The 19723-nt window shown below is 44.8% G+C and overlaps 2 protein-coding genes across 5 annotated transcripts in view; both read left to right on the top strand.

Moving 5' to 3' along the window:
- The first annotated feature begins 1644 nt into the window (after window positions 1–1644).
- Window positions 1645–19723, top strand: part of UBOX5 (U-box domain containing 5) — a 53908-nt gene continuing 35829 nt past the window's right edge. For 2 of the 3 annotated variants that reach the window (XM_003905001.5, XM_003905002.4), the window contains exon 1: window positions 1645–1790. The gene's annotated coding sequence lies outside the window, so the exon portion shown is untranslated. The remainder of the gene's footprint in view (window positions 1791–19723) is intronic. The other variant, XM_009216477.4, reaches the window with a different exon arrangement.
- Window positions 1661–15654, top strand: FASTKD5 (FAST kinase domains 5). 2 transcript variants are annotated; one of them, XM_003905003.4, is made up of 2 exons: window positions 1661–1790; window positions 12841–15654. In XM_003905003.4, the coding sequence occupies exon 2, from the start codon at window positions 13031–13033 to the stop codon at window positions 15323–15325; it is 2295 nt and encodes a 764-aa protein (XP_003905052.4). In that variant the 5' UTR covers window positions 1661–1790; window positions 12841–13030; the 3' UTR covers window positions 15326–15654. The 2 variants fall into 2 exon arrangements, with proteins under 2 accessions (XP_003905052.4, XP_031512471.1); XM_031656611.1 differs by lacking the exon at window positions 1661–1790 and adding an exon at window positions 12192–12213.

Raw genomic sequence — 19723 nt, forward strand, 5'->3', positions numbered from 1 at the left:
TAAGCTCCAACTCCACATCTATTTCTCTCAGCAGGCTCATCTATCCATCATGTCACTAGCTCTTTTCCTGGGAGCACTTTACAGATACATCTCTATTATACATGCATTTTTTTTTTTTTTTAAAGATGGAGTCTCACTGTCGCCTGGGCTGGAGTGCAGTGGTGCAACCTCAGCTCACTGCAACCTCTACCTCCTGCGTTCAAGTGATTCTCTTGCCTTAGCCTCCCAAGTAGCTGGGGTTACAGGCGCCTGCTCCCATGCCCAGCTAATGTTTTTTGTATTTTTAGTAGAGACAAGGTTTCGTCATGTTGGCCAGGCTGGTCTCAAACACCAGGGATTACAGCTGTGAGCCACCATGCCTGATCAATGCATTGTTAAAATTAGACAGGTATGGTGGTGCATGCCTGTGGTCTTAGCTACTCAGGAGGTTGAGGCAGGAGGATCACTTGAACCCAGGAGGTTGAGGCTACAGTGAGCCGTGGTTGCACCATTACACTCCAGCCTGGGCAATGGGGTAAGACTCTGTCTCAAAAATAAGTAAATAAATAAATAAAAATAAAAATAAATACATGTATTGTTTTTATCACTGTACAGGCTTAGAGAATTTATGTGAGCTGGGTGTGATGGCTCATACCTGTAATCCCAGCACTTTGGGAGGCTGAGGTGGGAGTACTGCATGAGCCCAGGAGTTTGAGACTAGCCTGGGCAACATAGGAAGACACTGCCACCCCCGTCTCTATGAAAATAATAATAATAATATAATAAGAATGAATTTGTGTGGCTTCCCCAAGGCCATAAAACCCTGAGTGGTGATCCTCAGATTCGAACCTGTGTCTAAGCTACTTACTTTTTTTTTTTTTTTTTTTTTGAGATGGAGTCTTGCTTTGTGGCCCAGAGTGCCCAGGCTGGAGTACAGTAGCAATATCTCGGCTCACTGCAACCTCCACCTCCAGGGTTCAAGCGACTCTCCTGCTTCCGGAGAAATCTCCAGGCTGGATTATAGGCGTGCGCCACCACACCCGGCTAATTTTTGTATTTTTTTGTATTTTTGTATTTTCATTTTTTATTTTTTAAGATGGAGTCTCGCTCTGTCACCCAGGCTTGAGTGCAGTGGTGCGATCTTGGCTCACTGCAAGCTCTGCCTCTCGTGTTCATGCCATTCTCCTGCCTCAGCCTCCCGAGTAGCTGGGACTACAGGCGCCTGCCACTACGCCCAGCTAATTTTTTTGTATTTTTAGTAGAGACGGGGTTTCACCATGTTAGCCAGGATGCTCTTGATCTCCTGACCTCGTGATCCGCCCGTCTCGGCCTCCCAAAATGCTGGGATTACAGGCTTGAGCCACCGCGCCCGGCCTGTATTTTTAATAGAGACGGAGTTTCACCACCTTGGCCAGGCTGGTCTCGAACTCCTGACCTCAGGTGATCCGTCCGCCTTGGCCTTTCAAAGTATTGGGATTACAGGCGTGAGCCACAGCGCCGGGACTAAGCTGCTTAATGACTTCCAGAGCGATCCATTCAGGAAGGTGTTTTCCCTCTGCAGGTCCTAGACTCCCCCTGTCTCCTCAACAACGTCCTCCAGTGGAAAATGTCCTTGGGAAACGCTGACAAAGTCTTTTGAGCCTCGGCCGCATCCGTTACTCGCGCAGCAGGCGGAAGTAGCGGGCAGTTGGCCGGAAGTGGGGTTGTGAGGCCCGGAGTCGCTAGAGGAGAGGGTGTCTGTGTCGCCGCCGCTGCTACCGCCCGCTGCGTTCCCGGTTTGGTGTTGCGGCGCCCACCTTCAGGAGGATCAGGTGAGTGGCGGCGGCCGCTTCCCGCGTTCACGACCGTCCTGGGTCTTGGCCTGTGCCTCCTGTCCTCCTGGCCGGCCCAAGGCTGACACGCACCGAGGCCTTATTCAGCTCTTGGCCGGGGTTGCGATTGCCTCTCGCAGGCCTGACTGGTGAGAACTTCAGTGACTCTCGCCGCTCCTGAGTTTGTGATCTTTGGCAAGGAGCTTATCTGACCCTTGTTTTTTTCCCTCTGTGAAATGGAGATCGTAACAGTACTTGTCTCACGGTGCTGTTATGAGAATGTAGTTAGATATTCTGCCGCGCCTCTCGTCACACTTTGATGTGCCTGCGAATCGCTTAGAGATTCTGATTCTGTAGGTCTGGGGTGGGGCCTGAGATACTGTGTTCCTAACTAGCTTCCGGACGAGGCTGAAGCCTCTGGGGCACAGACCACACACTGAGTAGCAAGGCCCTACAGTAAGTTGCTTAGCGTTCGTAATGCGGAGTCTTCAGTAAACATCAGTATGATAGAATGTATACTTTCGCCCCATTTTTAGCAGTTTTTGGTTGCACAAGCCTAAGGGTAGTATTGATGGCCTTCTCCCTTTTTCTTTCCATGGGTAAGAATAGTTGCTCTTCCTCTTTCTGTGCAAACCGTGACACAGCTCTTCTGTCTTGGCTCAGGGAACTTTGGGTCCCCTCATATCAACTATGTTCATCAGTCTCGGGTGATGCTTCACTGATTAGACCCTTGGACAGTGCTTCATCCTGTGGAGCTGATAGCCAGCTGCGTTAGCACCAGCTGTGGCTGGCGTTTTGTGCTCCAGTCATTTGTTGCTGCTGGAATCTGAATTCACGTTTTCTACACTGTGAATAGTAAGAATGGCCGCCTTTCCAGAACTAGATTCTGCAGCTCACTGACCTGAATGGTCCTGGGCAAGTCCTCGGATAATTTGCTACTACCTGGTAGACTAAAATGAAATCTGGGCCGGGCGAGGTGGCTCACGCCTGTAATCCCAGCACTTTGGGAGGCCGAGGCAGGCAGATCATGAGGTCAGGAGATCGAGACCATCCTGGCTAATAACGATGAAACCTCGTCTGAACCAAAAATACAAAAAAATTAGCCGGGCGTGGTGGCGGGCGCCTGTAGTCCCAGCTACTCGGGAGGCTGAGGCAGGAGAATGGCGTGAACCCGGGAGGCAGAGCGTGTAGTGAGCCGAGATGACGCCACTGCACCCCGGGCGACAGAGCGAGACTCCGTCTCAAATAAATTAAATAAATAAATAAATAAATAAAATCTGAAGACTCTGTGCAGCATAACGTAACTTAAAAAGTGAGGCCTTTCGCAGTTATGCAGGTCTAATGTTTATTAGTCAGTATGCTTTTCTTCCCCATCCATTGGTTTATTTTTTTAGTTCCTAATAAGGCCTTGTCACTCATCATGTGAATAAGTCAACTTTGATGTAAAACAATTCTAAGGTCAGGTGCAGTGGCTCTTGCCTGTAATCCCAGCACTTTGGGAGGCCGAAGTGGAAGGATTACTTGAGCCCAGGAGTTCGAGACCAACCTGGGGGCAACATAGGGAAAACCCGTCTCTACAAAAAAAAAAAAAAAAAAAAAACCACAAAAACAAAAAACCAAAATGTGTGGTGGCGCACTTGTAGTCCAAGCTACTTAGGAGGCTGAGGTGAGAGGATTGCTTGAGATCCTTGAGCGATCCTCGCCCGCGGGGTGGGTGGGTGAGAGGTAGGGGGCGGTGGTGGAGGATGCAGTGAACCAAGATTGCACCACTGCCCTCCAGACTGAACAACAGAGTGAGACCCTGTCTGAAAAAAACAAAAGAATTCTGAAACTCCTGAAATACTGTACTATACAGCTTTGCAAATTGTAAAAGCAGATAAAACCAAGTGTTTATTGAGCTGTACTTGGGCCATTTATTTGGGAATTTTCTCTTATGACGACTGTGTGCATGCAGCTACTTCTCTTTACCTGCCTGGATTTTGTAATTCCTCTAGAAGTCCCATTTAGATGGGCTGAGAGGGCATGAGTGCCTACTCCCTGTTGTTATGTGGAGAGGTTTTCTAAAGACAGGGTTTTATGAAACCCTTTAAAAGCAGTAGCTCTAACAGAATCATCTATAGGGCTTAGTCATACTATATCTACCCACATGCTTCTTGCCATTCTGATAGAAGAATAGCAGAGTCTTAGAAGAGAAGGGGGAGGGCTGTGTAGCTGGAAAAGTTTCACAAATGATTGCGATGTGCTGTTTTTTCTCCCATCAGCATGGAGTCTAGAACAAAGAGGAAGGGATGGATTGCTAGACTAAATAATTTTAGTTTGGTTTAGACCTGTGAGTGACACTGAACTTGACCTAAACACCTTTGCACTAGTGCCTCACCTTCACAGTACTGGTAGACTACTCTCTCAGAAGTCCTGCTGCTGTGTGGAAATAGAAACACAGAAGAGTCTAGCCCAGTTAACATCTACATTAACAGCTAAGGTCCTTACTGCCAGTCTCTAAGCCCTCACTAGAGGCTTTGAAGTTTTGTAGATTCTCAGCAGGAGACCCTCAGCACCTAGAGAAAGTTCGGTTTTTTTGCCTTTTTTTTTTTTTTTTTTGGTAGAGACAGGGTCTTGCCATGTTGCCCAGACTGGTCTTGAACTCCTGGCCTCATGTGATCTGTCCGCCTTGGCCTCCAAAGTGCTGGGATTATGGTCATGAGCCACCTGCTTAGCCAGTTTTTTTGCCTTTTTAATTCTCAAGGTTGCTCAACAAATTATTTGCTGAGACAAGAATGGGGTTGGAGTGTTCATTTATTTGTGACAATTTTATTGGAACCTAGGAAGGAAAAGTGTTAGAATTGAGGGATCAGATCTGGTAACTGGTAAATTGTATGTGTTTAAGGTGTCATATACTCAGTCTACAGTTAACATGATTCCTTCCTCTGCCTGGTCCCCATCCTCTAACTTCTAGACTCTAGTTTAAAATGAAGCTATTCAGCCTTGCTCAGACCTGTATGTGGAAGGGAGAAAAGTAAGATTCCTCAGTCCCGTGAAATCACATCATTCAGTGAGGTTTGGGCGTTGCTTTTTGGAACTGACAGGGTCCAGGGGTCTCTGAGGCTCTACTCTGTTTCGTTAGGCCCCCTAAAGGGGAGAAAAGTTTACTTGGGGCACTTAAACTAGGAAAGGAGTTTTGTGAAATCGTATCAGGTATTTTTGACCTTTATTGAAAGAGTCAGGCTGGGCGTGGTGACTTCCGCCTGTACTCTCAGTACTTTGGGATGCTGAGGCAGGCAGATCACTTGAGGCCAGGAGTTCGAGACCAGCCTGGCCAACATGGCAAAACGCTGTCTCTACCAAAAAATACAAAAAAAAAAAAAAAAATTAGCCAGGCATGTTGGCGTGAGCCTATAGTCTCAGCTACTTGGGAGGCTGAGGCAGGAGAATTACTTAACCTGGGAGGCAGAGGTTGCAGTGAGCTGAGATCACACCACTGCACTCCAGCCTGGGCAACAGAGCAAGACTGTGTCAAAAAAAAAAAAAAAAGAGTCAGGAGTTAATTGACTGAGCATATCATAGTGTTCCCTTTCTAGCTTTCTTATGGATTTTCCGAGAGTCCTTGAGTAAGGAGGAACTAATCTTCTCAGGTATGTTTTCCCTATCTGGTCATCCTGACGGCTTCTTCTTTGCAGTGTCTTTTCTCCCTACTGTTCTTCTCTGCTGCTTCCGTATCTTCCTTGTTTTTCTTTCCTTCTGGATAGTACTCAAGACCAACTTCTGAAGCAGCTCTATTTCAGACCTGTATATATAGATATGGTTTCTATAGAGTTACTGTAAATGTTGCATGGTGAAAAGAATAAGTAGCCACTATTTACCATTTGCAGGTTGGCCCTTCATGCCTCTAAGATTCCTTATTTTGTTATCATTTCTGTTATTGAACATCTTTAAAGAAGTTCTTAGATAGTAGAAAGTGCTTGCACTAAAAATAACTTTTCAATATTTTCCTTATCCATTAAGTTACTTTCTCCATTCATTATCTTGAACAATACCATAATATCTTGATAATACCTGCATTTTGTAAATTTAATTTTTGTCAAAATTGTACATGTACATGGTTTAAACAGTCAAATAGTTCAATAGAGCTTGTAGCACTAAATAATAGTTTCCTCCCCCCAACACCTTTTTTTTTTTGAGATGGAGTCTCGCTCTGTTGCCCAGACTGGAGTGCAGTGGTGTGACCTTGGCTCACCACAACCTCTGCCTCGCAGGTTCAAGTGATTCCCCTGCCTCAGTCTTCTGAGTAGCTGGGATTACAGGTGCCTGCCACCACACCTGGCTAATTTTTTGTATTTTTAGTAGAGATGGGGTTTCGTCATGTTGGACAGGCTGATCTCGAACTCCTGACCTCAAGTGATCCTCCTGCCTCAGCCTCCCAAACTGCTGGGATTACATACTTGAGCCGCTGTGCCCAGCCTAATTTTTGTATTTTTAGTAGAGACAGGGTTTCACCATGTTGCCCAGGCTAGTCTAGAACTCCTGGACTCAAGCAGTCCGCCCACCTCAGCTACCCAAAGTGCTGGGATTACAGGTGTGAGCCACTGCTCCTGGCCATCACTATATTTCTTTTTTCTTTTTCTTTTTCTTTTTTTTGAGACAGTGTTTTGCTCTGTCACCCAGGCTGGAGTGCAGTGGCACCACCTCGGTTCACTGCAACCTCTGCCTCCCAGGTTCAAGTGATTCTCCTGCCTCAGCCTCCTGGGTAGCTGGGATTACAGGTGTGCGCCAGCACGTCTGGCTAATTTTTATATTTTTAGTTGAGACAGGGTTTTACCATGTTGGTCCCGCTGGTCTCGAACTCCTGACCTCGTGATCTGCCCACCTCAGCTTCCCAAAGTGCTGGGATTACAGGCGTGAGCGACTACGCCCAGCCGGCCACCACTGTATTTCTAAGTAACACATTTGTGTTGCTATTTCTTGATTTCTTTCTTTCTTTCTTCTTTTTTTTTTGGAGGCAGAGTCTTGGTGTGTTGCCCAGGCTGGAGTGCAGTGGCATGATCATAGCTCACTGCAACCTTGAATTCCTGGGCTCAAGCTGTCCTCCAACGTCAGCCTCTTGAGTAGCTGGGACTGTAGGTGCATCCCACTATGCTTGACTGTTTTCTTTACTTTTCGTAGAGACAGGGTCTTACTGTGTTCCCCAGGCTGCTTTCAAGCTCCTGGCCTCAAGTGATCCTCCTGCCTCAGCCTTCCAAAATATTGGGATTACAGTTGTGAGCCACCACACCTGGCCGATTGTACCTTTTTATTATGGACTTTGAGGCGCTAGGTCTCTTGTATCATCAACCTCCCCCTACACCTCCTCTTCTCACTTTATCCTCCCAGTACAGTTTGCTCATAATTTTTGGTTAGGCTAATATCAAGATTTATGTTAATAAAACCATGTTAGTATTATTCTCAACTGAATAGGGAGTATGATATACTAATATTTTCTTTATTCTTTTTATTTATTTATTTATTTATTTTTTGAGACAGCGTCTCTCTGTGTCACCCTGCCATAGCAGGATCACAGCTCACTGCAGCCTTTATTTTTTGGGCCCAAGCGATTTTCCCACTTCTACCGCCTGAGTAGCTAGGACTACAGGTGTGTGCCACCAGGCTTGGCTAATTTCTAAATATTTTGTAGAGGTGGGGGTCTCACTACATTGCCCAGGCTGGTCTCAAACTCCTGGCCTCAAGTGATCTTCTCACTTTGGCCTCCCAGAATACTATGATTACAGGAATGGGCCATTGCATCCTGCCTGTGGTAACATATTCTATCTTGTATAACTTTTTTGTCTTCCCTGGCATTAATAATTTTTGTTACTGTTTTTATTAGCATGGCTTTTTGTCTCCTTATCTCTTGTTCGTGCCCAAATGGTCCGGTAGAAATATGATTCTCCTCCCCTGGGTACTGTCTGTGTCGTCCAGCATGAGCTGGTTGCTTTTTATGTGTGTTGACAGCTCTTGTCCTGGGATCTTCCTTCACCTGTTTCCTGGGGTTTCCCTTTGCTTCTCTGTACTGAACCCTAGTTTCTGGATCCCATATCTCTACTGCCAACTTTCAGGTCTTCAATTGTGGTAGCTCTCTTTACTTTGATCCTGGAGCATCCCGCAAACTCTTTCCTTCATGTGGATTTCAGCCTTTGAGGTCTTCTCTTTGTTCTTTTTTAAAGTACAGGTTGAGCATTCCAAACCTGAAACTCCAAAATCCAAAATGCTCCAAAATCTGAAACTTTCTGAGCACCAACGTGATACTCAAAGGAAAAAAAAATCATTGGACTTTTTCAGATTTTGGACTTTTGAATTTGGAATGCTCACTGATAAATATAAAGCACATAGTCCAAAAACTGAAAAAATTTAAAATCTGAAACACTTCTGGTCTCGAGCATTTTGGACAAGGGATATTCAACCTGCAGTATAAACCATAGTGATAGAATCCTAGACTGTTAGAGGTGGAAGGGACTTTCAGGCTTACCTAGTTCTAACCATCTAGCTCCCTGGCACCTGGAAATCCTAGAAGACCATTGATTGTTCAGCCATCCCACCCCACAATGCCCCCCGAACCTGTGTTTCCTGACACCCATTCTTGTCTCTCTAGTCCACCAGTAATGTGGGCTTGGGAGTCAGACAGTCTTTAATATTAGGCTCCACTCAACCCCTTGGCTGTATAACTTTTGGCAGGTTTCTTAATCTTGTGGTCTCTTTCTCATCAATAATATGGGATTAAAAGAGTCACATGAATTCAGAACACTGGAGCTGCACCAAACATTGATGTTCTAGGAGATGGTTCTTTTATTTCCAGACCACGTATAGTAATTTCATTAAGTACTCTTAGATAGAATTAATTGAAGTAATTTTAATTATTTAATGTTTTAAAATTAACATCATTTATAGAGATATTTGTTAATTCTTGTTTATGTGCTATTTGTTCCACTGAATATTAGTGTGTACATTTTCATGTGTTGATGTCTGCCACACATTTATCTTGTAAACCAGCCTCCTAGACAGACATTTTCTGTTTTTTGCTTTACTATAGCACAGCTATTTTTTTTAAAATGGGGCCTTTAAAGCTATTTTTTTTGGATCTACTTCTTTTTTTTTTTTTTAAGACAGTCTCTCTCTTTCACCCAGGCTGCAATGCAGTGGTGTGATCTCAGCTCACTGCAACCTCGGCCTCCCAGATTCAAGTGATTCTCCTGCCTCAGCCTCTCAAGTAGCTGGGATTACAGGCACACTACCATGCCCAGCTAATTTTTGTATTTTTAGTAGAGATGGGGTTTCGCCATATTGGCTAGGCTGGTCTCGAACTCCTGTCCTCAGGTGGTCCTCCCACCTTGGCCTCCCAAAGTGCTGGGATTATAGGCGTGAGCCATCATGCCTGGCCAGGATCTACTTCCTAAAATGAGATGAAGACTACAGATTTGAACAGTGTATGGCTTTAGTTTCACATTGTGGTGGATTAAATTAAATTACAAATTTGAAAGTAGGTCTTCTTTTTTTGAGACGGAGTCTCGCACTGTCGCCCGGGCTGCAGTGCAGTGGCGCAGTCTCGGCTCTCTGCAACCTCTGCCTCCCAGGTTCAAGTGATTCTCCTGCCTCAGCCTCCTGAGTAGCAGGGATTGCAGGTACCCGCCACCATGCCCAGCTAGTTTTTTGTATTTTTAGTAGAGACAAAATTTCACTATGTTGGCCTGGCTGGTCTTGAACACCTGACCTCGTAGATCCACCCGCCTCGGCCTCCCAAAGTGCTGGGATTACAGATGTGAGCCACCGTGCCCAGCCAAAAGTAGGTCTTCTTAAAAGCCCTATTCTGTCAACTGGAGAGTTCTGTTACCTGCTTTCTCTGTCTTTTTGGTTCTTTGTTTTTTTGAGACAGAATCTCTGTCACCTAGGCTGGAGTGCAGTGGCACCATCTTGGCTCACTGCAACCTCCACTTCCCGGGTTCAAGCGACTCTTGTGCCCCAGCTCCCCGAGTGGCTGGGATTACACGCTCGCGCCACCTTACCTGGCTAATTTTTGTATTTGTAGTAGAGATGGGGTTTCACCATGATGGCCAAGCTGGTCTCGAACTCCTGACCTCAAGTGATCTGCCTGCCTTGGCCTCTCAAAGTGCTGGAATTACAGACATGAGCCACCACGCCTGACCATCCTGCTGTCTCTTTCGTTCCCACCTTTCCTGTGCTGTAGTATTAATTGAGTTTCCTAATGACTATTTTGAGATTTTGAGGACTATAATCTTCAATTATCTTCTAAATATTAAAGAAAAACATTATTTTAGTACTATTTTTCTGTATTTTTTCTAATTTTAATTACATTTATTTATTTATTTATTTTTAATTTTTTTTGTAGACAGCCTTGCTGTGTTGTTCAGGCTGGTCTCAAACTACTGGCCTCAAGCAATCCTTCTGCCTCAGCTTCCCAAAGTGTTGGGATTATAGGCGTGGCCAAGTTTTTCTAATTTTTTAAAAGCTGGCCATCTGCATTTATAGAAATAGTAGTGTATAGTAGAGATCAGCAAACTTTTATGTAATGGACCAGACACGAAATATGCTTTGCAGGCCATACAATCTGCCACAGTTACACAGTTCTGCTCTTGTAGCAGGAAAGCAGACATAGACAATGTATAATGAATGGCCTAGCTATGTTCTGAAAAAATCTTGTTTACAAAAGCATGTGAAGAGCTAGATTTGGTTCTCAGGACATAGTCTGCTGACCCTTGATCTGAACCATACATTGAAATTTGGTGGGCAGAATGGTCCACAGGTGGTCAGGCATAGTGGCTGACACCTGTAATGCTGGCACTTCAGGAGGCCAAGGTAGGAGGATCACTTGAGCCCAGGAGTTTGAAACCAGCCTTAGCATTATTGTGAGACTCCATCTCCACACGCATACACACACACACACACACATACACACACACACACACACACAAACTGGGTTTGGTAGTGTGCATCTGTGGTTTTTGCTACTCAGGAGGCTGCGGCTGAAGTGGGAGGATTGCTTGAGTCTGGGAGGTCAAAGCTGCAGTTATGCCACTATACTCCAACCTGGGTGACAGAGTGAGATTGTCTCAAAAAAGAAAAAAAGAATGGTCCACAAGCCACGGTAAAGAACCAAGTGTAGGCCGGGCGCGGTGGCTCAAGCCTGTAATCCCAGCACTTTGGGAGGCCGAGACGGGCGGATCACAAGGTCAGGAGATCGAGACCATCCTGGCTAACATGGTGAAACCCCGTCTCTACTAAAAATACAAAAAACTAGCCGGGCGAGGTGGCGGGCGCCTGTAGTCCCAGCTACTCGGGAGGCTGAGGCAGGAGAATGGCGTAAACCCGGGAGGCAGAGCTTGCAGTGAGCTGAGATCCGGCCACTGCACTCCAGCCTGGGCGACAGAGTGAGACTCCGTCTCAGAAAAAAAAAAAAAAAAAAAAAAAAAAGAACCAAGTGTATAAAAATTTAGCGTGAGAGAATTCTACTGTGATTTACACAGAAATTCATACATATGTTCCTGCCATCTAGAGAAACCTGTGTAGCTGGGCTACTGGAACAGAGCCTCTGGCCTGCCCTGCTGTTCTTTGATGATGAACCAAATGATGATGTGCTGTGGGCTCTGGAAGAAAGTGGCTGACAGCAGAGTTGGGCAGGCATTTCAGAAAATCATTCTGGCACCCTTGGAACTTTTATGGAGTTTTCTGCAGCAACAGCTCTGTCTGGTACATCAGTTGACAACTCAGGTCTCCTTGGGTCTTGCTTGTCAGGCTTTGGCATTTAAGTGGAAAGAAAAAGAATAAGCATTAAGGAAAGTGAGAGCACAGCAGAATCAATTTCATAGTCTCTCATAGTTTCTGCCATGGGAGAAAAATGGGCATTATACTGCTCACAGGCAGAATAAAGACTCACTGGAAGCATTGCTAAGCTGCCTTCTCCAGAAGATGTCAGCGGGGCAGTTGTGTCAGTTGGTGTTCCCTGAACCCTGAGCCCAGCTTTGGGGTACTCTTTGCTTCCCACCCATGAAGTGAAAGTGAGCAGACTCTCAACCTTTTGCTTTCTTCCTCCAAAATGAGTGAGTTTTTGAGTATTCTTTCTAATAACAGAATTACTCTGTAACTATGTAATAGTGACTCAAATTCTGTTATAAGCTTCCTGGAGAGGAGAATAGGCATCTTCTAAAAAGTACAAGAACAGCATTAGAATGACAGAATTTTGGAATTAACAGTTTTGTACTATCAGAACAGGGAGGATGATCGTGGGTATAACTAATTAAATCTTTTTTTTTTTTTTTTTTTGAGATGGAGTCTCACTTTTTCGCCTAGGCTGGAGTGCAGTGGCACGGTCTTGACTCAACGCAACCTCTGCCTCCCGGGTTCAAGCGTCCTGCCTCAGCCTCCTGAGTAACTGGGATTACAGGTGTGTGCCACCACACCTGGGTAATTTTTTGTATCTTTAGTAGAGATGGAATTTCACCTTGTTGGCCAGGCTGGTCTTGAACTCCTGACTTCAAGTGATCTGCCTGTCTTGGCCTCCCAACTTGCTGGCATTACAGGCGTGAGCCACCGCACCCGGCCAACTAATTATCTCTTATACCAGATCCCACTTTTTACTTAGTGCTGTTAGCATAGCAGTTTTTATAAACATTCTTCAGGTAGGACCTATATGCCTTGATATCAAAGAGATAGAATGAATTGCTCATTTTTGTTCCCAGCCTTCTTTCTAGAAATCTGCCTTCCTTCTTCCTGTCAAATGTTAGCAGAGCACCGTCTCTTCTTTAGCTGTCACTGCTTGCCTTGTACAGTGAAGGAAGTCTGGTGAGCAGCAGTCCAGGAACTGCCCAGGGCTACCCTGGGTTGGGGGTTTTCCTAGGCCCTTACACAGAGCACACAATTTATCCTTGATATATGCTGTCATGTGGTTTGGGCATTTACTGGCATTGAACTTCCTTGAGTGGACAGTAGTGACATCCTGTTTTTTATAATGTGTAAATTTGGATGCTTTTATAGGTAGAAGCCACTCATTCTTCATCTACCCTTTTTTCAGTATCTGGCACCAATTCTGACCCAGTCATTTGTGATCCCTGGCTCTTGTGATATGCGGAAGATTTCCAGGCAGTTTTTGTGGAACACCTCCCCGTCCAGCTCTAATCAAGCACCATATAAACAAGAAATTGCCTGGTCAAACCTGTGAGGACTATATTCTGACTGCCAAAAAGATCAATACTGACACCAGAATGGCAGCTACTCTCAAGTCGTTAAAACTTTTAAGATACCGAGCACTTTGCAGTCCTTCTGCCTGTGGTGCAGCCCGAAGTGTATCATACTGGAATGTGAGCAGCAAACAGCATGGGGGACAGGACCCTCCAGAACACATTAGCCTCTGCCATTCTGCCAAAAAAGTTAAGAACATTTGTAGCACCTTCTCTTCTCGGAGGATCCTCACAACCAGCAGTGCCTGCCCAGGTTTGGAATTCAGCAAGACTTCTTCCTCTAAGGCCAGCACTTTGCAGCTGGACTCACCCAGGGCCACAAGAGTTGATGAAGAGGATGTAGAAGTTTTTGATTCCTTTGCAAACACCCGAGTTTTCCTACAGCTAAGACCAGAATACCGTGTTCACAGCTATAACGCATGCGAGACTTCTCAGCTCCTGTCTGTTTCAGAAAGTGAACTAATTTTGCACAAAGTCACAGTTTATCAGAATAAACTGCAGGCCCAAGTCATTGTTGATTATTTGTGTAAGCTGAGCTCTTTGCCTGCAGAGCAGCATCCTGTCTTGCTGCGCAGTACCACCTTTGCTCTGCTCTGCCAGCTGAGTGTGAAGAAGATACAGCTCTTTGATACCCAAGATCTGATCAATGTTTTGAAAGCTTTTGTCATTTTAGGAATCCCTCACTCCCATTCAATGCTAGATGTGTATGAGACCAAATGTTGCCATCAAGTATGGGAGATGAGTATGGATCAGCTCCTTTTGGTGGCTGATCTCTGGAGGTACTTAGGCCGCAAAGTACCTCGGTTTTTAAACATTTTTTCTAGTTATCTTAATTTGCACTGGAAAGATCTATCCTTGTCTCAGCTTGTTCACTTAATTTATGTTATAGGTGAAAATCGTCAGGTATCCCAGGACCTAATGCAAAAATTGGAATCATTGATCCTTAAATATATAGATTTGATCAATTTAGAGGAGGTTGGTACCATCTGTTTGGGGTTCTTTAAATCAAAGACTAGTCTCTCTGAATTTGTCATGCGGAAAATTGGAGACTTGGCTTGTGCTAACATGCAGCATCTGAGTAGTCACGCCTTAGTGAATATTGTTAAAATGTTCCGTTTCACTCATGTGGATCACATCAATTTCATGAAGCAGCTTGGAGAGATTGCTCCTCAGCGAATTCCTTCACTGGGAGTTCAAGGTGTCATGCATCTGACTCTCTACTGCTCGGCCTTACGCTTCCTGGATGAAGGAGTAATGAATGCAGTGGCTGCGTCTTTGCCTCCTAGAGTGGCACACTGTCGAAGTAAAGATGTTGCCAAGATTCTGTGGTCATTTGGAACTCTGAATTATAAGCCACCCAATGCAGAAGAATTTTACTCCAGCCTGATAAATGAGATTCACAGAAAGATGCCTGAATTCAACCAGTACCCAGAACACCTGCCCACTTGCCTGCTGGGCCTGGCATTTTCAGAGTACTTTCCAGTAGAGTTAATTGATTTTGCTCTCAGTCCAGGGTTTGTCGGGTTAGCTCAGGAGAGAACCAAGTTTAACCTCATTAAGGAACTGTATACCCTCGACGGTACAGTTGGCATTGAGTGTCCAGATTACAGAGGCAATCGTCTTAGTACTCACCTTCAGCAAGAGGGGTCTGAATTTCTGTGGAATTTAGCAGAGAAGGATATGAACTCAAAGCCTGAATTCTTAGAAACTCTCTTTTTACTTGAGACCATGTTGGGGGGGCCCCAGTACGTCAAGCACCATATGATTTTGCCTCATACCCGATCTTCTGACTTAGAGGTCCAGCTTGATGTTAACCTGAAGCCATTACCATTTAATAGAGAAGCCACACCAGCTGAAAATGTAGCTACATTAAGGCTTAAGCATGTGGGAGTCAGCCTTACAGATGATTTGATGAATCAGTTACTAAAAGGGAAAGCAAGAGGACATTTCCAGGGCAAAACTGAGTCAGAGCCTGGGCAGCAGCCCATGGAGTTAGAGAATAAGGCAGCTGTACCTTTGGGGGGCTTCCTTTGCAATGTAGCAGATAAATCAGGGGCCATGGAGATGGCTGGCCTGTGCCCCTCAGCCTGCATGCAGACCCCAGGAATGAAGCTGGCTATTCAGTTCACAAACAGGAACCAATATTGCTATGGCTCCAGGGATCTCCTTGGACTGCACAGTATGAAGAGGCGGCAGCTAGCTCGGCTTGGCTACCGTGTGGTAGAGTTATCCTACTGGGAATGGTTCCCACTACTGAAACGAACTCGCTTAGAAAAGTTGGCATTTCTTCATGAGAAAGTATTCACCTCTGCTCTCTGAAGGGCATTTAGGGGCATTTCTATGACAAAGCTGTAGGTGTATACTGTACCAGGTGTTGCAAAATGATTATAAAAGCCAGAATGTAAGTTTGGCAATAAAATAGTCTATTGAGGAGACTTAGTTGTGTCCAAGGCAGATTAGAGCTAGTGTATGTTACTGTGAATTGTAATGTAGTTGGATTGTACAAATTGCTGCAAATGTATACATATTACTCTTAGTAAATAATAAACATCTTAATATGTCCTACGGTCAAGTAAGTCCTTGTTGGATTTTTCTTTCTGTTTACCAACCTTATGTCACAGAGTTTTTAGAATAAAAGTATAGTCAGACATTGTGTAAAGCCAATTTTTAAAAATTTTATTCTTTTCTGGAGACCACCCCCCCCCCCCACTCACAGATATTTTTATTGTTTTTCTTTTTAAGCCAGTTTTTTTGTTTGTTTTTTGAGACGGAGTCTTGCTCTGTTGCCCGGGCTGGAATGCAGTGGCATAATCTCAGCTCACTGCAACCTCCGCCTCCTGGGTTCAAGCAACTCTCCTGCCTCAGCCTCATGAGTAGCTGAGACTACAGGCATGTACCACCACTCCTGGATAATTTTTGTATTTTTAGTAGAAACGGATTTTCTCCAGGTTGGCCAGGCTGGTCTCGAACTCCTGACCTCAGGTGATCTGCCTGCCTTGGCCTCCCAAAGTGCTGGGATTACAGGTGTGAGTCACCACGTCCGGTCTTTTTTTTTTTTTTTTTTTTGAGACGGAGTCTCCCTCTGTTGCCCAGGTTGAAGAGCAATGGCGTCATCTTGGCTCACTGCAAGCTCCGCCCCCCAGGTTCAGGCAGTTCTCCTGCCTCAGCCACCTGAGTAGCTGGGGTTACAGGCGCCTACCACCACGCCCACCTAATTTTTGCAGTTTTAGTTGAGATTTCACCATGTTGTCCAGGCTGGTCTCACACTCCTGACCTCAGGTGATCCACCCACCTCGGCCTCCCAAAGTGTTGGGATTACAAGCATGAGCTGCCACAGCTGGCCTATACCTTGTTTTAAAATAAGAATCTCGGCCGGGCGCGGTGGCTCAAGCCTGTAATCCCAGCACTTTGGGAGGCCGAGATGGGCGGATCACGAGGTCAGGAGTTCAAGACCATCCTGGCTAACACGGTGAAACCCCGTCTCTACTAAAAACTACAGAAAAACTAGCCGGGCGAGATGGTGGGCGCCTGTAGTCCCAGCTGCTCGGGAGGCTGAGGCAGGAGAATGGCGTAAAAACCCGGGAGGCGGAGCTTGCAATGAGCTGAGATCCGGCCATTGCACTCCAGCCTGGGCGACACAGCGAGACTCCGTCTCAAAAAAAAAAATAAAATAAAATAAGAATCTCATGCTGGACGTGGTGGCTCACGCCTGTTATCTCAGCACTTTGGGAGGCCAAGTGGGGAAGATTGTTTGAGTCCAGGACTTTGACACCAGCCTGGCCAATATAGTGAGACCTTGCCTCTGCAAAAAATATAGCAAATTAGCCAGGCATGGTGGTGTGCTCCCGCAGTCCTAGCTACTCACGAGGCTGGGGTGGGAGGATCTCTTGAGCCTGGGAGGTTGTGGCTGCAGTGAGCTGAGATGGCACCACTGACCTTCAGCCTGCACGACAGAGCAAGACCCTAACTCAAAAAAAAAAAAAAAAAAAGGGGGGGGGGGCCAAGTGTGGTGACTCAGGTCTGTAGTCCCAGCACTTTGGGTAGCTGAGGCAGGCTGATCTCTTGAACCCAGGAGTTCCAGACCAGCAACATGGCAAAACCCCATCTCTACTAAAAATACATAAAAGTAGCTGGGCATGGTGATGTACACCTGTAGTCCCAGCTACCTGGGAGGCAGAGGTGGGAGGATCACCGTAGCTTAGGAGGTCGAGACTGCAGTAAGCCGTGATTGTGTCACTGCACTCCCACCTGGCTGACAGAGTGAGACCCTGTCAAAAACAAAAAAGCTCTCATAGCTTCACTTACATTTCAGGATTTTTCCTCCAATACATCTTTTCACATGCTCTAAAATTAAAATTCTTATTCTTGTTTAGATGTGATTGATTGTCCTTAGTTGCTGATTCTTTTTGCTTTAAAGAGCCATTTCAGAATTAGTGAACTTAAAATTTTTTCCTGGCTCCCTCTTCCACATTTCTACTTGTCTTGCATAAACTGCCCCTACCCTCCTCATATTTTTCTTCTTAAAACTGGACCTAGAAGAATAGAATTACATAAGCGCCTGTTGGGCTAGTGGTTCCCAAGTCTGATGCTTAGGCAGAGTGGTTTTCATGGCAGTTAGCTCAGATGAGAAGGAAACATGCTACTTGTTATATTAGGAAGTCCAGTGGGATTCAGGTTTGGTTGTGTTAGAGCACAAACTTAAGGAGATTGTGTATATATAAGAAACATAATATAGGTCACAGATACAATATATGTGATTTGCAAATAGTTTTTCCCATTCTGTGAGTTGTGTTCACTTTCTGTTTTTAATGTTGTTGAAGCCCAATTTATTATTTTTTCTTTTGTTGCTTGTGCTTTTGGTATCATATTTAAGAAACCATCACCAAATCCAAGGTCAGGGAGATTTACCCCTATGTCTTTTCTGATAGTTTGAGCTCTTTATATTTAGGTCTTTGATCCACATTGAGTTAATTTTTATATGTAGCATGAGGGAACAGTCCAACTTCATTCTTTTGCATGTGGGTATCTAGTTGTCCCAGTATCATTTGTTGAAGAGAATATTCTTTCCCCGTTGAATGGTTTTGGCATCTGTGTCAAATCAATTGACCGTATATGTCGGGGGTTATTTATGGATTTTTATTTCTATTCCATTCATCTATTCTTATGCCAAGTCCACACAATTGGGAGGTATGAGTCCTCCAACTTGGTTATTTTTCAATATTGTTTTAGCTACTCATGGTCCTTGCACTTCCATAGGAATTTTAGGATCAGTTTGCCCATTTCTGCAAGAAAAGCCATCGGGCTTTTGATAGGGACAGTACTGAATCTCTAGTTTGCTTTGGGGAATGTTGCCATCTTAACAGTATTAAGCCTTCTAATCCATAATCATGGTATATCTTTTAATTTATTTAGATTTTTAATTCTTTCAGGAATGTTTTATAGTTTTCAGTGTATAAATCTTACATTTTCTTAGTTTTTTGTTTTGTTTTGTTTTGTTTTGTTTGATATAGGGTCTTGCTCGAGCAGCCAGGCTGGAGTGCAATGATGTGATCGAAACTCACTGCAGCCTCAAATCCTGGGCTCAAGCAATCCTCCAACCTCAGCCTCCCAAGTAGCTGGTACTACTACAGGTGCACGGCATCATAACCGGCTAATTTTTCTTTGTTGTTGTTGTTTTGAGATGGAGTCTTGCTCTGTCACCCAGGCTGGAGTGCAGTAGCACGATCTCAACTCACTGCAAACTCCGCCTCTCAGGTTCAGGCAGTTCTCTGCCTAGCTTCCCGAGTAGCTGGGATTATAGGACCCTGCCACCACGCCCAGCTAATTTTTTGTATTTTTAATAGAGGCAGGGTTTCATCATCTTGGCCAGGCTGGTCTTGAACTCCTGACCTCGTGATCCACACACCTCGGCCTCCCAAAGTGCTGGGATTACAGGTGTGAACCACTGTACCCGGATGTTAAATTTATTCCTAATTATTCTTTTTTGTGCTATTGTAGATGCAATTGTTTTTAAAACTTCTTTTATGAATTATTAATTGTGAGTGTTTAGAAATACAGATGATACACCGGGCGTGGTGGCTCACACCTGTAATCCCAGCACTCGGGAAGGCTGAGGCGGGCAGACCACTTGAGGCCAGGAGTTTGAGACCAGCCTGGCCAACATGGTGAAACCTGTCTCTATTAAAAATACAAAAATTAGCTGGACGTGGTGGCACACACCTTAGCAACTCAGTAGACTGAAGCATGAGAATCACTTGAGCCCAGGAGGCAGAAGTTGCATTGAGTTGAGATCATGCCACTGCACTCTAGCCTGGATAACAGAGCCAGAGACTCTGTCTCCAAAAAAAAAAAAAAAGACGGATGATTTAACCTGCTATTGTGCTTAATATTCATTTGTTAGCCCTAATAATTTTTTTGTTGTTGTGTGAATTCTTCAGAATTTCTTGTATAGGCTTGTTTCATCTGTGAATACAGTTTTATATCTTCTTTTCCATTTTGGATTCCTTTTTTTTCTTTTTTCTTGCTTTATTGCTCTGGTTGGAACTTCTAATAAGATGTTGAATACAAACAATGAAAGTAGGCATCTTTGTCTTGTTCTGGATCTTAGGGGAATGTTTCCAGTCTTTCACCCACCATTGGATATATACATATACTTTTCTTTCTTTCTTTTTTCTTTTTTTTTTTTGAGACAGAGTTTCTCCCTGTTGCCCAGGCTGG

This window comes from Papio anubis, chromosome 16 (genome assembly GCF_008728515.1).
Source record: "Papio anubis isolate 15944 chromosome 16, Panubis1.0, whole genome shotgun sequence".
In the NCBI taxonomy this organism is placed as follows: Eukaryota; Metazoa; Chordata; class Mammalia; order Primates; family Cercopithecidae; genus Papio; species Papio anubis.

What these genes read in the sequence shown, in the direction of transcription:
- FASTKD5 (XM_003905003.4), top strand. Translation starts at nt 13,031, where the DNA reads ATGGCAGCTACTCTCAAGTCGTTAAAACTTTTAAGATACCGAGCACTT.